General features: G+C 42.6%; 1 protein-coding gene and 1 long non-coding RNA gene across 3 annotated transcripts; one reads left to right on the top strand and one right to left on the bottom strand.

Annotated features, from left to right (window-relative positions):
• Positions 1-321: 321 nt before the first annotated feature.
• On the top strand, positions 322-2,133 carry LOC131649801 (uncharacterized). Its single transcript, XM_058919559.1, has 3 exons — positions 322-1,503; positions 1,612-1,758; positions 1,894-2,133. Exons 1-3 carry the CDS (start codon positions 322-324, stop codon positions 2,131-2,133), a joined length of 1,569 nt encoding a protein of 522 aa, XP_058775542.1.
• An 8,327-nt stretch (positions 2,134-10,460) lies between these two features.
• LOC131646622 (uncharacterized) lies at positions 10,461-12,456 on the bottom strand. Of its 2 annotated transcripts, none has more exons than XR_009297537.1 (3): positions 11,771-12,456; positions 11,370-11,659; positions 10,461-11,253 (listed from the first exon to the last, which is right to left on the bottom strand). It is a non-coding gene; the product is annotated as an uncharacterized LOC131646622 (long non-coding RNA). The 2 variants fall into 2 exon arrangements; XR_009297536.1 differs by having other exon boundaries at positions 10,463-11,258.
• Positions 12,457-19,117: the final 6,661 nt, after the last annotated feature.

Raw genomic sequence — 19,117 nt, 5'->3', positions numbered from 1 at the left:
AACATCAGCATGGACAACGTCCTAACAACAATCGCTACCCTCCCAGGACTAGGCCTCACAGAAATTTTGATGCCATTCCTATGACGTATTCCCAATTGTTGCAGCATTTACTCAGTATCAAGAAAATAACTTTGAGGGATGCTCCGAACGCTCCAGATACACAGTCTCCGAACTACAACGCGAATGCGCGTTGTGCTTTCCATTCTGGTGTTGCGGGGCACGATACCAAAAGATGCATTGCTTTGAAAAAACAAGGTGCAGGACCTATTGGATCAGAATGTGATACAATTCACGCCCACACCGAACATTGTCAATAATCCAATGCCTACTCATGGAGGAGGCGCAAGGGTGAATGCTATTGAAAATGAAGGGATAAGTGTTGTATCTGATGTGAGCTGTTTGAATTTTCCTCTTGTGTCTGTGAAACAACATCTGATTAATAGTGGCATCTTTCCTGGCTGTGGTATCAATTGTAAGAATTGCAAGAGTCAACCTGAGGGCTGTGCTGATTTGAAAGGTATGGTGCAAAAACTGATGGATGAGGGTCCTCTTCAATTTTACCGAAGGTTGAGAGGCGCAAAGAGTGAGAATGGTGAAGTGTCTGTGATTTCAATTCCTTATGAGCCTGTTGTTCCAATATGTATCCAAGTGCCTATTCAGATACCTGTCAATATCCCATATGAGGAACAACCAGCGACGCTGATGATTACGGTGCCAGGACCAGTTCCATATGAGAGTGAGAAGGCCATTCCTTGGCATTATGGCTCAGATGTATATTACTATGGTACGAAGAAAGGGGATGGGCCATCTAAAGAGAAATTTGTTGAGGCCGCAGTTGCAAATGCTGATAATTTCGCCGGTACTGGTAGGATCACTCGCAGTGGTAGGGTGTTCTCTCCTCAGCCAGTACAAAACAATGCAGATGCTTTGGCAAAGGCCAAAGGCAAACAAGTGGTGACTGATGTCCAGAATTCTCCGATTCAGAATGGGGCACCTGATAACACTGTATCTTCCAAGGATGTGGAGGAATTGTTGAGAATCATCAAGAAGTCTGATTACAAAGTTGTTGAGCAGTTAGGTCAAACCCAATCAAAGATTTCCATCTTGCAATTACTGATGTGTTCGGAAGGTCATAGAGATGCTCTCTTGAGAATTCTGAATGGTGCCTACGTACCACAGGAAATATCTGTGAACCAGTTAGAGGCGGTGGCCAATAACATTTCAGCTGGAAATGGTTTGGGATTAATTGATCGTGATCTTCCTCCCGAGGGGAGAAACCATAACAAGGCGTTGCATATTTCGATGGAGTGTAAGGGGACGACCTTGTCTCGTGTCCTAGTTGATACAGGTTCTTCCTTGAATGTGCTTCCCAAATCGGCTCTCATGAGAATTGACTATGCTGGTGTTGATTTGAGGCCCAGTGAATTGGTGGTACGCGTTTTTGATGGTTCAAGGAGGTCTGTGTTCGGAGAAGTAGACTTGCCTATCCAAGTTGGTCCTCAGGTCTTCACCATAACTTTTTACGTAATGGATATTCAACCTGCTTGCTGTTGTCTGTTGGGACGACCCTGGATTCACAAGGCTGGCGCTGTGACATCCACTCTTCATCAGAAGTTGAAGTATCCAGTTGATGGTAAAGTGGTGACGGTTTATGGTGAGGAAGATTACATCGTGAGTCATCTGTCCTCTTTCCGATATGTGGAGATCGAAGGTGAAATACATGAGACGCCGTTCCAAGCGTTCGAGGCTGTAAATGCTGTGAGAACTCCTCTTTATGAGATAACGAAGCCAGAAACGGTTATGTCTTCCCTGAAAGACGCTCAGGTTGTTGTTGAGACTGGAAGAGTGGAAGGTTGGGGGCAAGTAATTGATGTGCGTCCCAAATTTGACAAGAACAATCTTGGTTTTAACCCGGGGAGGCAGAATTCACCGCTCAAGCCTGATATCCTCAGCCCGATCAAGTTTGTGAGTGGTGGTGTCATTCAAAATGGCCAGGTTAATGCCATTGTCAATGGTGAAGAGGTGGATAGCGACTGTGACTTTGATAGTTGGATTCGTCTAAGTATTCTTGGAAAGATGCCTCACAACTGGACAATCGAAGATATCATTCAAGTCACACAAGCTCAGGAGTAAATTTCTTGTTTTTACTTTTCTTATCATGCAATAATTCCTACGTTATGCCCAAGGCATAGTGAATCATTTGTAGGGCCATGCAGTTCGCATTTTCAAAGTTAATCATGAAATAAAAGGACGTTTTTTGCATTCAAATGTTTTGCTCTCTGTCTTTCTTTTTAACTTTTTCCTTTAAATGGCAATGCTTTTGCACACACTTGCACATAGCTTAATAAATAAAACTAAAATAAAAAATCAATCATGCAGATGTTCCACCACCACGGATTCCATTGGTAATAGTTACGCTATTGCTTATTATGATTTTGACAATCTGATCTACCAAGCCGAGGAGGAAGCTTATGAAGACTGTGACCTTCCCGATGAGTTGGCCAGATTGTTGAAACAGGAAGAAAAGAAAGCGATTCAGCCGCATCAGGAAGCAATTGAGATGGTAAATGTGTTAGAACAAGATTTGTTCTGATCAATATTCTTAGTTTTGATGATAACAAGGATATGAATTTTGTGTGAGATAATGTGGTACTCTAATACATTGCAATTTCCCTTTCAGGAAATATATAAAGAGTATGCACAAATCAGCGCTCAGAAGCTTTGTCTCAGAAGGTTCAGCATGCAACATCAGAACATGGTCTGGCAAGACATCAGAAGATGGTCAAGGCAGAATCAGAACATGGGTCTATGGAAGCATCAGAAGAACTTGAGATCAGAAGCAGAAGCACTGAAGTTCTCATGGTATCACGCTCAGAAGCACTTCAAGGTCAGAAGACAAGAAGATGCTATGCACCAAGCTGTTTGACTCTGATGATATTCAAATGTTGTATACACAAACATCATATCAGAAGAAAGTACAGGTGGCAGGCTACGCTGACTGACAAAAGGAACGTTGGAAGCTATTAAAGGCAACGTCAGTAGACACAGCGTGAACAAGGCTCGAGGTAGTTGACAAAAGCGTGAAACATTAAATGCAATGCTGTACGGAATACGCAAAGCATTAAATGCTCCCAACGGTCATCTTCTCAAACGCCTATATATATGAAGTTCTGATGAGAAGCAAGGTTAACGATTTTTGAAAGAACTTATTCTGAAAAACTTGCTGAAACGCTGTTCAAATCAAAGCTCAGAAACTTCATCTTCATCAAAGCTCACTACATTGCTGTTGTAATATATTAGTGAGATTAAGCTTAAACGTTAAGAGAAATATCACTGTTGTGATTATAGCTTTTCAGAAGCATTGTATAACTCTTATTTGATTACATTAATTTGTAAGTAACTAGAGTGATCAAGTGTTGATCAGGATACTCTAGGAAGTCTTAGCTTGTGTCTAAGCAATTGTAATTAGAGTGATCACGTGGTGGTCAGGATACTCTAAGAAAGTCTTAGCTTGTGTCTAAGCATTTGTTCCTAGAGTGATCAGGTTGTGATCAGGATACTCTAGAAGACTTAGTCGTGGGCTAAGTGGAAAACCATTGTAATCTGTTGCGATTAGTGGATTAAATCCTTAGGTGAGGTAAATCACTCCGTGGGGGTGGACTGGAGTAGTTTAGTTAACAACGAACCAGGATAAAAATAACTGTGCAAATTGTTTTTATCGTTCAAGTTTTTAGACTACACTTATTCAAACCCCCCCCCCCCCCCTTTCTAAGTGTTTTTCTATCCTTCAAAATGTTGGCATTAAAGAGCAAGTCCGAGAAGTCAAGATAGGGGTTGCGCTTGAGAATAGTGTGAAGCAGAGGCTTATTGCTATGTTGAAAGAGTATGCGGATATCTTTGCTTGGTCCTATAAGGATATGACTGGTCTCGATACAGATATTGTGGTACACTGTCTACCTCTCAAGGAAGATAGTCCTCCTGTCAAGTAGAAGCTTCGAATGACTCGCCCAGATATGTCTGAGAAGATTAAGAAAGAGGTTGAGAAACAATTTGATGCTGGCTTTTTGCAAGTTGTGAATTACCCGGCGTGGGTTGCGAATATTGTTCCTGTGCCTAAGAAAGATGGAAAGGTCAGGATGTGTGTGGACTACAAAGATTTGAATAGGGCGAGTCCGAAAGATGATTTTCCTCTTCCCCATATCGATGTGCTGGTGGATAATACGGCTCCTTTTAAGGTGTTTTCTTTCATGGATGGCTTCTCTGGGTATAATCAAATCAAGATGGCACTAGAAGACATGGAGAAAACAACATTTATCACACCGTGGGGAACTTTCTGCTATAAAGTCATGCCTTTTGGGTTGAAAAACGCAGGGGCAACGTATCAACGTGCCATGGTGACTCTTTTTCACGACATGATTCACAAAGAGATTGAGGTATATGTCGATGACATGATTGCAAAGTCTCACACTGAAGAAGAGCATTTGGTTCACTTGCAGAAGTTGTTTGAAAGACTTCGGGAATTCAGACTGAGGTTGAATCCAAACAAGTGCACTTTTGGAGTGCGATCGGGAAAGCTATTGGGTTTTGTTGTCAGTGGAAAAGGTATTGAGGTCGATCCTGCGAAAATAAAAGCTATACAAGAGATGCCTGAGCCGAGAACAGAAAAAGAGGTTCGTGGTTTCTTAGGGAGGTTGAACTACATTGCTAGATTCATCTCTCATCTTACAGCCACATGTGAACCAATATTCAAATTGCTAAGAAAAGATCAGACGGCCAGGTGGAATAATGATTGTCAAAAAGCATTCGAAAAAGTGAAAGAGTATCTGCAGGAACCTCCGATACTAATGCCTCCAGTTCCAGGAAGGCCTTTGATTATGTACCTCACAGTTCTCGAAAACTCAATGGGATGTGTGCTGGGTCAACATGACGAGTCTGGCCAAAAAGAGCATGCAATATACTACCTTAGCAAAAAGTTTACCGACTGTGAATCCCGATACTCACTGCTCGAGAAAACTTGTTGTGCTTTGGTGTGGGCTGCTCACCGGCTGAGGCAATATATGTTGGTTCACACCACCTTATTGATTTCCAAGATGGATCCTATCAAGTATGTCTTTGAGAAGCCCGCTCTTTCCGGAAGAGTAGCCAGGTGGCAAATGATTTTGACCGAAAATGATATCCAATATACTACCCAGAAAGCCATCAAAGGTAGTGTGTTGGCAGATTATCTTGCGCATCATCCTGTCGAAGATTATGAACCGATGAAGTTTGAATTCCCCGATGAGGATGTCCTGTACATCAAAGACTGTAACATTCCCGAACCAGAAGAAGGACCCGAACCAGGATCGCGATGGACGCTCGTGTTCGATGGTGCCTCTAATGCACTCGGGAATGGTGTGGGAGCTGTGATTACTTCTCCTTCAGGTTTTCATATTCCGTTTACAGCCAGAATCTATTTTGATTGCACTAATAATATGGCTGAGTATGAAACCTACATTTATGGTATCGAAGCTGCGATCGATTTGCGAATCAAGTACTTGAAAGTTGATGCGGATTCTAATCTTGTCATTAGCCAAATCAATGGAGATTGGGAAACTCGCCATCAGAATTTAATTCCATACAAGGAGCATGTGATGAGACTTATTCCATATTTTGACGAGATAACATTCGAGCATGTTTCTAGAGAAGAGAACAATCTTGCTGATGCTCTCGCTACTTTGGCTTCCATGTTCAAAGTGAAATGGGCCAATGAAGAGCCTAACATCACCATCAACAGATTGGATGAGCCGGCGTTCTGCTTTGAGGCAGATGTGGAATTGGATGGTAATCCCTGGTACCATGATATCAAAAAGTTCCTTGAAACTCAAGAGTATCCGCCCGAAGCGTCGGTGACTGATAAGAAGTTTTTGAGAAGGTTCGCAACTAAGTTCTACCTCAATGGTGGGGTATTGTATAAGAGGCATCATGACGGTGTGTTGTTCCGATGTGTTGTGAAGGAAGAAGCTTCGAAAATCATAGAGGAAATGCACGAAGGTGAGTTTGGTACCCATTCTAGTGGGCATACAATGGCTAAGAAGATCTTGAGGGCTGGTTACTATTGGTCCACTATGGGAACCGATTGTCATAACCATGTCATAATTTGTCACAAGTGCCAGATCTATGTTGACAAAGTGCACGTGCCGCCTGTGCCTTTGAATGTCTTGACTTCTCCGTGGCCTTTCGCAATATGGGGCATTGACATGATTGGAGAGATTAAGCCTACTGCTTCCAATGGGCATCGCTTCATTTTGGTTGCCATCGATTACTTCACCAAGTGGGTTGAAGCCGCATCTTATGCGAATGTCACCAAGCAAGTGATTACTCGTTTTATCAAACACAACATAATCTGTCGTTATGGGATTCCCGAGAAGATCATTACTGATAATGGATCGAATCTCAATAACAAGTTGATGAAGGAGCTTTGTGAGTCCTTCAAGATCAAGCATCACAACTCTTCTCCGTACCGTCCAAAGATGAATGGCGTTGTGGAAGCGGCCAATAAGGATATTAAGAAGATTGTGCAAAACATGGTAGTGACCTACCGAGATTGGCACGAGATGCTGCCTTTTGCTTTGCATGGTTATCGCACCTCTGTGTGCACATCAACTGGGGTAACTCCTTTCTCACTTGTTTACGGCATGGAAGCAGTATTGCCTGTTGAAGTTGAGATTCCTTCCCTGAGGGTTATGAAAGACGTCGAGCTTGACGAGTCAGAGTGGGTACAGAATCGGATGGATCAGTTAAACCTCATCGACGAGAAGCGTTTGGCAGCTATTGGTCATGGTCAGGTGTACCAAAAGTAGATGAGAAAAGCTTTCAAAAAGCGGGTGCGACCCCAAAGCTACAAACCAGGTGACCTGGTACTCAAAAGAATCATCTTTCCTCAGGGCTACCCACGAGGCAAGTGGACTCCGACGTATGAAGGTCCCTTTGTTGTGCAGAAAGTAGGGGTGGCAAAACGGGCCCGGCCCGTTGGGCATGCCCGTTTTACCCGCACTTTAGTGCGGGGCGGGCCAAGGTTTTAGGCCCTCACCCTCTAATGTGACCGCCCCGCCCCGCCCCGTTTTCAACTCGGGCTTTTGCGGGCATGTGCATTTTCATAAATTTTTATGTTTTTAGGCTTAAAAGGTGCAATGCCCGCGGGCTTTGCCCGCCCCGCCCTCACTTTTTTGCGGGGCGGGGCTAGGTTTTAGGCCCGCATCTTCAACTATGCCCGCCCCGCCCCGCCCCGTTTATTTGCGGGCTTTTGCAGGGCGGGCTAAACGGGCGCGGGCATGCCCGTTTGCCACCCCTAGCAGAAAGTATTCTCTGGCGGTGCCATGATGCTTGCAACGATGGATGGCGAGAACTTTCCGCACCCTGTGAACGCAGATGTAGTTAAAAAATACTTCGCATAGACCTGATAAAAAAAGAACGAAAAAAGAGGAAAAAAGAAAATAAAAAAGGGAAATGAATCAGGCAAAAGAATGAAAAAGAAACAAATATACCCGCTAAGTTGAAAACCCGAAAGGGTGGCTTAGGCAAAAAAAGGGACAAAAGCGAACGACTACATCTCGCATGCCACCTTGGCAATCACTCTCCATACATGTTTGAAATGCTTAGGGCTCCCGACCGAGGGATAAGCAAGACTCTGTGTTCTTGAGTTCGCATCATCTGGCAGCTAAAATCCCTAAAGCATTTACAAACCCCAATCGCTTTGTTTAGGGCTCCCGACCGAGGGATAATCAAGACTCCGTGTTCTTGAGTTCGCGTCTGGCAACTCAAATCCCTAAAGCGTTCGCAAACCCCAATCGGGTCCTCAAGCTCCGTTGTGTTGTCATCGAATCGGGCAGTGATCAATCCTAATAAGTACGGTCTTCCAAAGTAAGGAGATGAGAACGTCAAGGTTATAAAAGTGATAGCGGGATCAAAACCAATGGATATCTGTTTCACATTGCCATTTCTCTTGTACTCAACATTATGCAGTTACCTCTTACTAGGAATTGCTTCCTAAATGTGTTTGCCTTTCTTCAGGCATTTTTCTCATATCAATTAATAAAGCTCTTTTCATCTTAAAAAGATGTTTTCTTTTATCTGTTTTGTTTGCATAAAACGTCTTGAGTTTGTGTTAACTTTGCATATGAAAACTGCATTGTTGTTACAATACATGATTAGAAATGATAAAATCTTTGAATTTACTTCGAAGTTTTGTGTAGCTCGGATGGCATGCCAAGATTCCATGCTATATCCTGGGGCATTTTAATCTATTTGTCTCGCAGGTACATCCTTGCAGGGGCATCGTATCAGCATATTGATGGATCCAGCCGAGTGAGAAATTCTTATTCCCCAGTTGAGTGCGTCTAGATGAGGTTTTCTTCTTTCAAAGATTCTCATCTCTTCAGCAAAAGCACATCTCAATGCAATCTCCGTGCTTCAAAAGCCTTATTCCCCGGTGGAATATCTTCTCCCCAGTTGAGTCATGATTCCCCAACAAGCTCTTAATGAGGTTCCTTGCCCGAGTTCTTCATTTTTCCCAGTTCAGTGTTTTTCTCTCCAACAGATTGACCTGTTTTCCCCAGGAGAGTCATCTTATTCTCCAGTGGAGATGTATTAAAAAGAGGTTTTTACGCCGAGTTCCTTATCCCCAGTGGATTTCGTATCTTCTCAGTGGATCTGTATGTAGAAGTAGTCATCTTCCCCATTGAGTCTTTCCTCAGTAGAGATTCACATGCATCCTCAGCAGAATTTGCGTCCGTCCAAGGCTTTCCCCAGCGGAACGCGTTCTACACAAGCAAGTTGGTCACTCCCCATCAGAGTTATCTCCATGACTTGCACTTATCTCCACATCCCTAGTGTGTCAAGAATTTGCTTCTCCAGTGAAGTTGTTAGGGTATTCCCCAAGCAGGATTTACTCCCCCAGCCAGAGCTCGCGTCTAGAGTTGATCGTCTCCAGCGGATTTATGATCCATCTTTGCCAGCTCGCAGTTGTGACCCTTGGTCACTCATCTTTGTCCTCCCCACAAGAGTTCTATACTCTCTCCAGGACTTCTTCAGCAGTTCAGTGCTCATCCGCTGTTTCCCCAAGCAGTGTCCGAATCATGCATCATTCGCATAGCATTCTCAAAAGCGTGTAGCATTTCCATCATCAGAATACTAATCCATAAACATTCATACATGCATCATGCATAAATCATATCATATATGTTTCTTTCTGCAGGAAAGTTATTAAGATACAAATGCCTCCTAGAGAGCAACTCGCCTAATCATTATCCTGATGTCTAAATCAGAAGAAGCTTGTCTCCCTCTCCCTGACATTGTCAGACCAGATGAAAGCCATGCTTATTCCCGATGTCCCCAGATCGGTTGAAGATATCTGTTCCTATCCTAATATCCAGATTAGTTGAAGGAATCGCCTCCGGATCTCCCAAGATCTTCCTAAGGAGCCAGCCCACTGATGCCTCAGATCAGTTGGAGATATCTCCTGATGATTTATTTCATCAGAAGAGGACTGTCTATTATTCCTGATATCGCCAGGTCAATTGAAGACATTCCTATTCCCGATGTCCCCAGATCAGTTGAGGATATTTGTTCTTATCCTGAAATTCAGTTCAGTTGAAAGAACCGCCTCCGGATCTCTAAGATCTTCCGAAGGAGCAAGCCCTCTGATGCCACAGATCAGTTGGAAATATCCATTCCCTGACGATTTAGTTCGTTCAGAAGAAGATATGTCTGCTCAGTCCTGATGTCCCCAGATCAGTTGAAGACAATCTTGATTCCCGATGCCCCCAGATCGGTTGAGGAGGTCCATTTTCTTCCTGATGCCCCCAGATCAGTAAAAGGCACAATCCTGATGTTTCCGATCAGTTGAGGACTTCCACCCACCTGACGATTTATTTTCGTCGGAAGAAGACTTGCTTGCTCAGTCCTGATGTCCCCAAATCAGTTGAAAGCATTCTTTAAAGTTCTCGGTGTCCTCAGATCGGTTGAGGATATCCATTTCCTTCCTGATGCCCCCAGATCAATAAAAGGACACAATCCTGATGGTTCCAATCAGTTGAGGATGTCCACCCACCTGACGATTTATTTTCGCCAGAAGAAGACAGGTCTACTCAGTCCTGATGTCCCCAGATCAGTAGAAGACATTCTTGTTTCCAATATTCAGATCGGCCAAAGACGTCTGTTTCGCTTTGATATCCAGATCAATCGAAGATGTCGACCTTCTCTTGGTGTCCAGACCAATCGAAGTTTTTTCCCTCAGCAATGAGGTTGCCTGGTCTTTCTTGTTGCAAGTTGGATCAGTTAATTATCAAGAGCGCAAATTTTTGAGTTCATTCTGGTATTCAATCTTCTTCCACCGTAACGGTTCGAAACTTTCGTTTCTCGCTCGTCAGGTTCAAGAAGTTTGAATAGGGGCAGCTGTTGCACCCCAAAATTTGCCCTCTTTCTCCGTGCTATAAGTTATCAAGGACGTTTATTTGAACGCTTAAAAATCAAGAAAAATATTAAAGAGTTTCTTATATATGGTGGCCGCAATCGTTAATGCGACTGAGATTCATTCGATTTCATGTCGAGATGTTCTTATGTGCCTCGATCCTCACCTTCTCCAAGGATTCTTTAAGGCGTTATTGTTATGTTGGATTGGAGTTCGAATGTGAATCATGGCATAAGGAAGTGAAGTAACGATCAAAGTTTGTGTTTGTCACTTTTAATGCAAGAATTTTGGGTTCATTATAATTCAAAGAGTGGATCAAGACTTAAGCATGCCAATTTGGAAAATAGGATTACAATGGAATACTTGAAATTCATTCATCCTTTAGGTTCAAAGTTGTAATGGTGAAAAAAAAGTGAAATAGGTCTAATCAAAGGCCTATGCTTGGACTCGGCTCTCTACTCGTGTGCTCATACATCACCACTTTTCGTATTGCCAAGTTCATACATCCACAAATATCCAATACAAAATAGATTCATTACAAAAAGAAACTGATACCATTACATAACAAAATCCAATTTCACCATTACATGTTCAAGAATCCAGATTTTCATACAAAGTTCGTTTTCAAAAATTACGCAAAAATAGTTCGCACAAGTTGTAACAGAATGCCCACAATTCAAATGCCCAAGTGATAGAAGAATTGCAAGCCATTTACGCCTTAAACTCCTTGCAACTTCAAGCTGTTTCCAAAAATAAACCGAACCGCGGCTGAACCGCAAATTCTGCAGCAACGAATTCAACTCACCCTGCACTTCAAAGAGAAAATAATACGGTTCAGCAAGTTCAAGATCAGCTACACCATCTTGCAATAAAACCAGCAAAATCCAAGATGCACAAAACTGAATCAAGCACAGAAAAAAACCTGTAACAAACTCTCTCGGAACTAGACTCTTAAAGCTTCCCTCTGAATTTGATCTTGATCCTCTGAACCTGATTCCATATTCTTCAAGATTCATCGCCATCAAAATTCTCTCTATCTCCTTTGCATCTTCGTCCACCAATTCAATCTTCACAAATTCACAGAAAATCAATCAACTAAAATCTCCGTCTTCATCAACCACTTCTCAGAACCTTCAATCCACATAGATTCACCATCAACAGAATTCTTCAATTCATCAACCTTCATCATCTTCATTGAATCACCAAGAACATCTTTTCATCGTTTTTTTTGTTATCGTCAGAAATGAAAGGAAAAGATGAGAAGAGGAAAATGGCGTAACAAACTCAAAACAGAAAATGGAAAGAAAACTCAAAACCACAAACCTGTGACAGAAATCGTACCGTCATCGTCAATCTTCACAGTCTCAATCATCGATCCGCATTTGTGTTATCTTCGACAAACCTTCATTGCGATTTGCATCTTCATCTGCTCCATCGAACTACAAACAAATTCAAACATGTACTCGTCGTTAGACCTTCAACGGTTTCGATCTTCATCACCAAATCATCGGCTTCTCTGATATCGCGACCTCCGAAGAATTCACCTAACAGAAACGCTTCCTCTTCTACAATCACCTTGGTTCTCCATCAACAAACGTGATTCACCATGTAACGGTTAGCTTTGGTTCGCTTCGCGACGCGTTCATCATCATCACTGCCTCTGTGCATCAACAACCTTTATCGTAGACGAAGAGGAGAGTGAGAGTTGAGTCGAATTGAAGGCGAGATTGAGAGGAATAGACCGAGAGAGTGAAAACCGAGATGGAGGTGATGTGTTTGAGAGATGAATCGGAGATGAGATCGAGAGAGCAGAGAAGGAGAGTTCGTGGTGGCCGGAAGGTGCCTACGGTGGAGCGTGACCGGAGAAGAGTTCATCGGAGACGAAGCTTGAGCCGTCGTTGTTGCCGTTTGAAAGAGATGAGTCTGAGAGTGTTAAACGAAGTGGAAGCGTCACATGTAAAAAACCTAATCCTCTTTTAATTTGCACTTTGATTTTAATCTGATTTAGTGTTAATTAATTGGACTGTAATCTGATTTGTTTAGCTTTAATTGATATTAAAAGAGATTAACAAGAAAATCTGAACAATTGGGTTTTGATTCCATAACATTGGGCCTTACGAATTTATGCATGTGCACCACCTCCATAGCTCACCAACATTACTTTGTGCCAAATCCGACTAAAAATTGCTTTAGGGCCTATACACCTTGGGCCTTGCATCCAAAAAATTACTGCCTACACACTCCTTGGCCCTATGTACCTTCTTGTTGTTTTTTTAACATAGCAATTCTGAACAAAAATAAATTTCGGGCCAAATTCTGCATGGGCCTGCGCCCTGTTACTGTCTACACCATTATTTCCAACAATAAACCCCCTGGATCCATTAGTATTTCATATTAGATTTAGTTTTTTTTAACTAATTTGCTTTCCATTATTTTTAGCATAATAAAATGTAATAAAATCAATATTTTGTTAGTTTCTTAAAATGATAAAAATAAATAATCAAAAAACATGTGATACCTTTTGGTTGTTAGAATTTAATTGTTTTATTACATAGTTAGTTCTAATTCTTAGATAGAAATGTCATAAAAGATTTTGTTTTAGAATTTACTTAGAATTTAATTTCTATTATTTTCTATGGCGGGTGCGTGCCTCCTTGTTATTACTGATTTGGTTGTTGAGATGTGCGAGGTACTTCGAGAGAGCCTTTGATTGCGATTCGACTTGCTTCGTGTTCCACTTTATTTGTGGGACACGAATTCGCTTCTGGTGCAACTTGACTCGTGTGGTGTTCCACTTTATTTGTGGGACACAAACATATTTCCGATCGATTCACCTGGTCTCTCATTCATTAAGATGTATATTCCGATATTGTTTGGATTGTATTTCTTACAGGTTGCTTGTGTGGTTGTGTTTGACACGCACCACATAGTGGTTGTGATTTATTTTCGCACCACGTCGCTTTGACGCTTATGCTGGACTCCTGGCTTTGCTGGATGTTAGATTACGTGAAGTTTCTTAGTTCTGCTTGCGTTGCTAACTCATTGCGGATTTGCTATCCGCTCGGTATCCCCTTTGTTCTTTTTACTCTTTCCTGCACCATATCTTGCCATGAGAAGTAGGGTAGGCATGCAGCATCATATTTGCCATGAGAAGTAGGACCAAGGCATTCATCTGGCCAAGCCCTCGAAAGAGGCTATGTTTTTGTTGGTGTGTTTACATTTGTGTTTTGCGGCAGGGAGTCATGGTGTAATAAGTCCTACATGGCACTCCGTTAAGTCCTCATAGAAGGCACGCGGAAAGGGTTAGCAATCAACCCCCACCCAGTCTCATCGAGTCCGTTCACTAAGCGCACGCTACGCGTTGCTTGCTTCTGAACTAGCACAAGATCTTGTTATTGAGTATGTCAGTAAAAGGGTTCATGCAATCGGACCCCCGAATTTCCTATAGCCCGCGTCGCTCGAAATTAATGCTCGGTGTACGCATGCACCGTTTTCCTTTCAGATCCGTGACGGCTTGGTTGCTGAGAGGGACCCGCTCCTCTTGTCTATGGCCCGATCATTTTCGCGAGGTCTAATGCTTGGTTGACTCGGGTGATTCGCTCCCCTTGGCTATGGCAGGACCGCTTTTCTACTACTTGGCCATTTCCAGTAGGTTGTTTGTTTTACAAGCGGAGCTCGTTTGTGTGCCATTGTTGTGCATTTGTTTGATCACTACTTCGGTAGTTTGCTTGATTATCGAGCGGAGCTCGATCGTAGGCCATATCTTTGTGATGCTTGTTCACTATCTTTGTATCTGCTATGCTTGTTAGTATGATATCTTTGTGATGCTTGTTCACTATCTTTGTATCTGCTATGCCTGTTAGTATGATATCTTTGTGATGCTTGTTCACTATCTTTGTATCTGCTATGCCTGTTAGTATGATATCTTTGTGATGCTTGTGCACACACCTGCACATGTATGCCTGTTACATGTTGTTTGCGATGCCTGTTCGCATTATCACTTGTGATGCCTGTTCACACACTCACATTCGTGTATGCCTGTTACATGTGTGTTTTCTGTTTGCGATGCTTGTTCGCATGTTCTTATCTGTGATGTTGTCGCTACCGCGAAAATCAACAGAGTCGCCACTAACATATTTATCTTTAAAAGGAAGGGAATGCCAGCAAACCACAAAACAAAACAACGGTCTCACGACCAGAGAAGAGGGTAAGGGAGTCGGTTACGCGAGGGGAAGGTGTTAGCACCCCTCGCGCCCATCGTACTCGATGGTATCCATGCTTGCGTCTAAATCTATGGGTGTGTAAGCAAATTGCGCTAAATCTGAACTAAAATGCATGCAAAATGTAGGGAAAAGAAAGAGTTATACTCGCACGGGCCCTACCCCGCTGCCTACGTATCCGTTTTGCGGAATCAGAGGTACCTTAGCTCGGCTAACTAGTTTCTGTTTGTTTTGTGTTTTTTAGGTGAACGAGTTACATTCACACTCCGCTGCTCGACCTTTGGAGACTTATGCTTGGGAATGGAGCAGAAATAACAAGTTCTTAAGAAAAGAAAATCAAAGAGTGTGGTTTGTGTTTTAAAGAATGCATGAGGAAAGCCTAAGTTAAGGGGGAAAGCTTGCTACCTAATGTTATCATACAAAGGGTACAAGTCTAAGCTAAACTAGAAATCTATAGGGAAAAAGGCGAAAGCAAACAAGAGTATCACACAAACAATCTCTGCTCGTAAAGCAAACAAAACCAACGGCACTGGCCGGATGGTAGAAAAGCGGCCCCGCCATAGCCAAGGGGAGCAACTCGACCCAAGTCAACCAAGCATTAGACCTCGCGAAAATGATCGGGCCATAGACAAGAGGAGCGGATCCCTCTCAGCAACCAAGCCGTCACGGATTGTAAAGGAAAACGGTGCGTGCGTACACCGAGCATCAACGCCGAGCGACGCGAGCTATAGGAAAGGCGGGGGTCCGGCTACATGAACCCTTTTCCTGACATACTCAATAACAAGATCTTGTGCAGGTTCAGAAGCGAGCCACGCGTAGCTTGCGCATACTGAACTGACTCGATGAGACTAGGCGGGGGTTGATTGCTAACCCTTTCCGCGTGCCTTCCAAGAGGACTTAACGGAGTGCCATATAGGACTTATTACACCGTGACTCCCTGCCGCAAAGCACAAATGTAAACACACCAACAAAAATAGAGCCTCTTTCGAGGGCTTGGCCAGATGCATGTCTAGGTCCTACTTCTCATGTTAAAGGATGATGCGAAAAAGCAATAAAGTGCGAGAAAAATAAAATGAAACGGAATCAATACCAAACGGATGATGATCCGTAAACTAAAGTGAAGCAAAGCGAAGAAACTAAGAATCCCGCGAGCGAGCTAGCAAAGCAAAAGCAAATAGTCAGCACACCGATTAGCCATGAAAGCACACAAAGGTCGATGTATGCGTCGAGCATGATCACAATACACCTTCCAGAGGAACAAGCAAACCAAACAAGCAGATATAAAGTAATAGGAACGTGTCTCCAAGATGAGAACACGATGCGAATGAATGGAATCGTGTCCTGCGAGTAAAACGGAACACTCGAGCAATGAGCGTCGATCGGTGATTATCCAAAAGCCTTGTACACTAGCACACAAGTTAGAGATAACAAACACCGCAATCGGAATTGCGTTATTGCTATAAACCAAAAGAAACGGGCGAGTAATATAAAACACGAAATGAACGATGAAACATCCAAGAGAAGTCAAACATGGACGATCTACAAATTAATGAAAACTAAGCATCTAGAAGGATAGTACATCTCATAAGCTTTCCGACGATATAAAGAATGTGCAAATCGGAGTTACGAGTAAAAAGTTATGCGAGATTGAAGTTAAGGAAAGAAAACACAAAAATAACACACAGGAACCGGTTCCTGCATAGGACAACCCGGTTCCTGGTACAAAAAACCAGAGGCAGAAAACTGGGAACCGGTTCCCACCTAGGGACAACCCGGTTCCTGGCACAAAAACCAGAGAGTAAAAACAACGCAGGAACCGGTTCCTGCATAGGGACAACCCGGTTCCTGGTACTAAAACACAGAAAATCAGCAATTTTGGATTGAGTGGGAACCGGTTCCCGCCTGGGACAACCCGGTTCCTGGCGTAGCAAAACAAGTTTTTATGCATTTTTAAGACCTCGGAGCCATTCGCACTCAATCCAAAACCATGCCAATTCAAAATTAATCATAAACGAGCACCAAATTACATGCTATACGCAATGAAACGTTCACGGAAGTAAGGCCTAAACACCACCACACATCAACACGAAACATGTTATGAGCAAAGCGCGAAAGCGACACGTCAATCAAAACAACGATCACGTTAATGCAACAACGACATCAAGAATTAATACATGCGATAATGATCAAGCCATCAAATATATTCGAGTCATGATTTAAGCGTTAAACAAGTCGATTATCAAACACAAATCCATCGCATGCATTTATACAAACACCTTGAGTGCGTCGCAAGTCACATTCATGAACATCAACTATTATGCACGCAAAATCAACACCGAACCATGGATTCAAACACGAATATCGCAATTCCCAATCAACGGACATCAATTATATGCAACAAACATTAAATCCAAACACAATTCACATGAACACGACCAATTCGAGCAAAAGATGAACAAATTCACCGATCAATCATCATCAATCATCCATTAATCAAGAACAAGAGGTAGATCTAGATTCGAATTCACATAATAATCAACAATTAAGCACTTAATTCAAGATCCGAAAGCTTACCGGATGAAGATCTAAACCGAAGCACGAACACGAACACGATACGAACGCGAACAAGACACGAACGCGACACGAACGCGAAAGCGAAATCCTAAGGGAGAGAGAGAGAGGCGCGCGAGATCTAGTGAGGAGAGGAGAAGAAATTCGAACTTCCGATCTTGATTCTTCAATCCATGTTCTTGATCTTGGTGAAAATTGATGAATCTTGATGAAAGTCTTATGTAATTTGTGAGAATTGAGAGAGAATTGAGAGAAAGTGTTTTTGATCTTTTGGTGAATTGAAATTATGAGAGTCTCCTTTTGATTTGTGAAGAGAAAAATGTTTATATATTGTCAACGCGAAATGTCCAAATTGCCCTCGGTGCGTCTTATTTTGGCTCGTTTTTAAGGAAACTTGGTTCGGCTCTGAATTCCGGAACGAAACCAATGCCATTATGAGGATGACCAAATTCGTGAATCATCGCCGCGAGAATCGTCTCAATCTGATAAGCGACGAAGAAACTACGTGCGTTTGAATGACGAGAAACGTCGATTCATCTGGCGCGACTGTGCGAAATTTTGTGTGTACCGCTCAAAGAACTCGATAAAACCCCATCTTCGGCTCAAAATCTGAACAAGCATGTGTGACTAAAAATCGAAGCTAACAAAATTTCCGAGAGAATGCCGCCGGAATGGACTTCATACGATAAAAATCGAAGGAGTTATGAATTTTCGAACTCGGCTCGACACACTCGAAAACACACTTTTTACCGAAACAACGTGACGATCCTTAAAATTTTGGGAATTTTTAGTGCACAATTGGCCTTCGGTCCGAACATATGAAATCTTGGTAATGATGGTACGGAGCTCCAGTTAAATTTTCAAGCGAATCCGACGAGCGGATTAGGAGATATGAATTTTCTGAGGTCCGAAACCCTACATTCAGCACTGTTTTTCACTGTGAAATCTCAAATAATTTGCAAATCTGGCAAACTTCCTCAAAGAATTGGCTTCTGAGCCGAACACGAAAGTTGTAGATATCGTTGAAACAGTCAAGGCCGCGCGGGAACTTAGCTCATATCACCTTCCAAATATGACTTGTGAATTTTCTCGTATTTCCACTGTTTAAACCATTTTTCACACCTTTCTTCTTAAACCCATGAAAACTCTTTATTATTTTTCTTCAATTTTTGAATGACGAAATAAAAGTCATCATTAACTTATAGCTCAAATAAAGAGGGCAAATTTTGGGGTGCAACAGATGCCTATTCACATGCCATGTTTGCTAGGATCTTTGTGACGCTCCTTGTTTGCATGCTCCCTTAGGGTGCTCGCTTCCGTTTCTCTAGGAGACGCGAATCGAGATAGAAACAGAAACTTTTGGGCTGAACTACGGCGCTCTGATTTCTCCATTGCATATTGGAGGTACGTAGGCACAGGGTACGAACACCCTAGCGAGCGAACTTTTCTTTTTTTGTTGTTTTGTTCGACTTTTTCCTTTATCTTGTTTGCCTACTATTTGCACGTTCCTGTTATCTGTTTACCCTTCCATTGCATGTTTCCCTTAGCACACTGCATGATACACACACACACGCACACACACACTCTTAGATTAAAAACTGGCAAAAGTGGATACTGTGGAGTACCACAGGCGTGAGGGGTGCTAGTACCTTCCCCTCACGTAACCGACTCCCTTACCTGTTTTCTGAGACCTGTGCTTGTTTGTTTGGTTTTCTTCGATATTTTCCATTCCTTGGCATAGGATAAATAGATGTTCGATGGCGACTTCATTGTTTTGTTTCGATGAGTTTTCCAGTTGCTTCAGTGATCACATAAGAAGCCTTTCCCAAAGAGATATCTTCTACATTTTCTTCTTTCAAAGTGGGGCTTTCATGGAATA

Source organism: Vicia villosa, linkage group LG2, assembly GCF_029867415.1.
Source record: "Vicia villosa cultivar HV-30 ecotype Madison, WI linkage group LG2, Vvil1.0, whole genome shotgun sequence".
In the NCBI taxonomy this organism is placed as follows: domain Eukaryota; kingdom Viridiplantae; phylum Streptophyta; class Magnoliopsida; order Fabales; family Fabaceae; genus Vicia; species Vicia villosa.
This window is presented reverse-complemented; position numbering and strand designations above follow the sequence as displayed.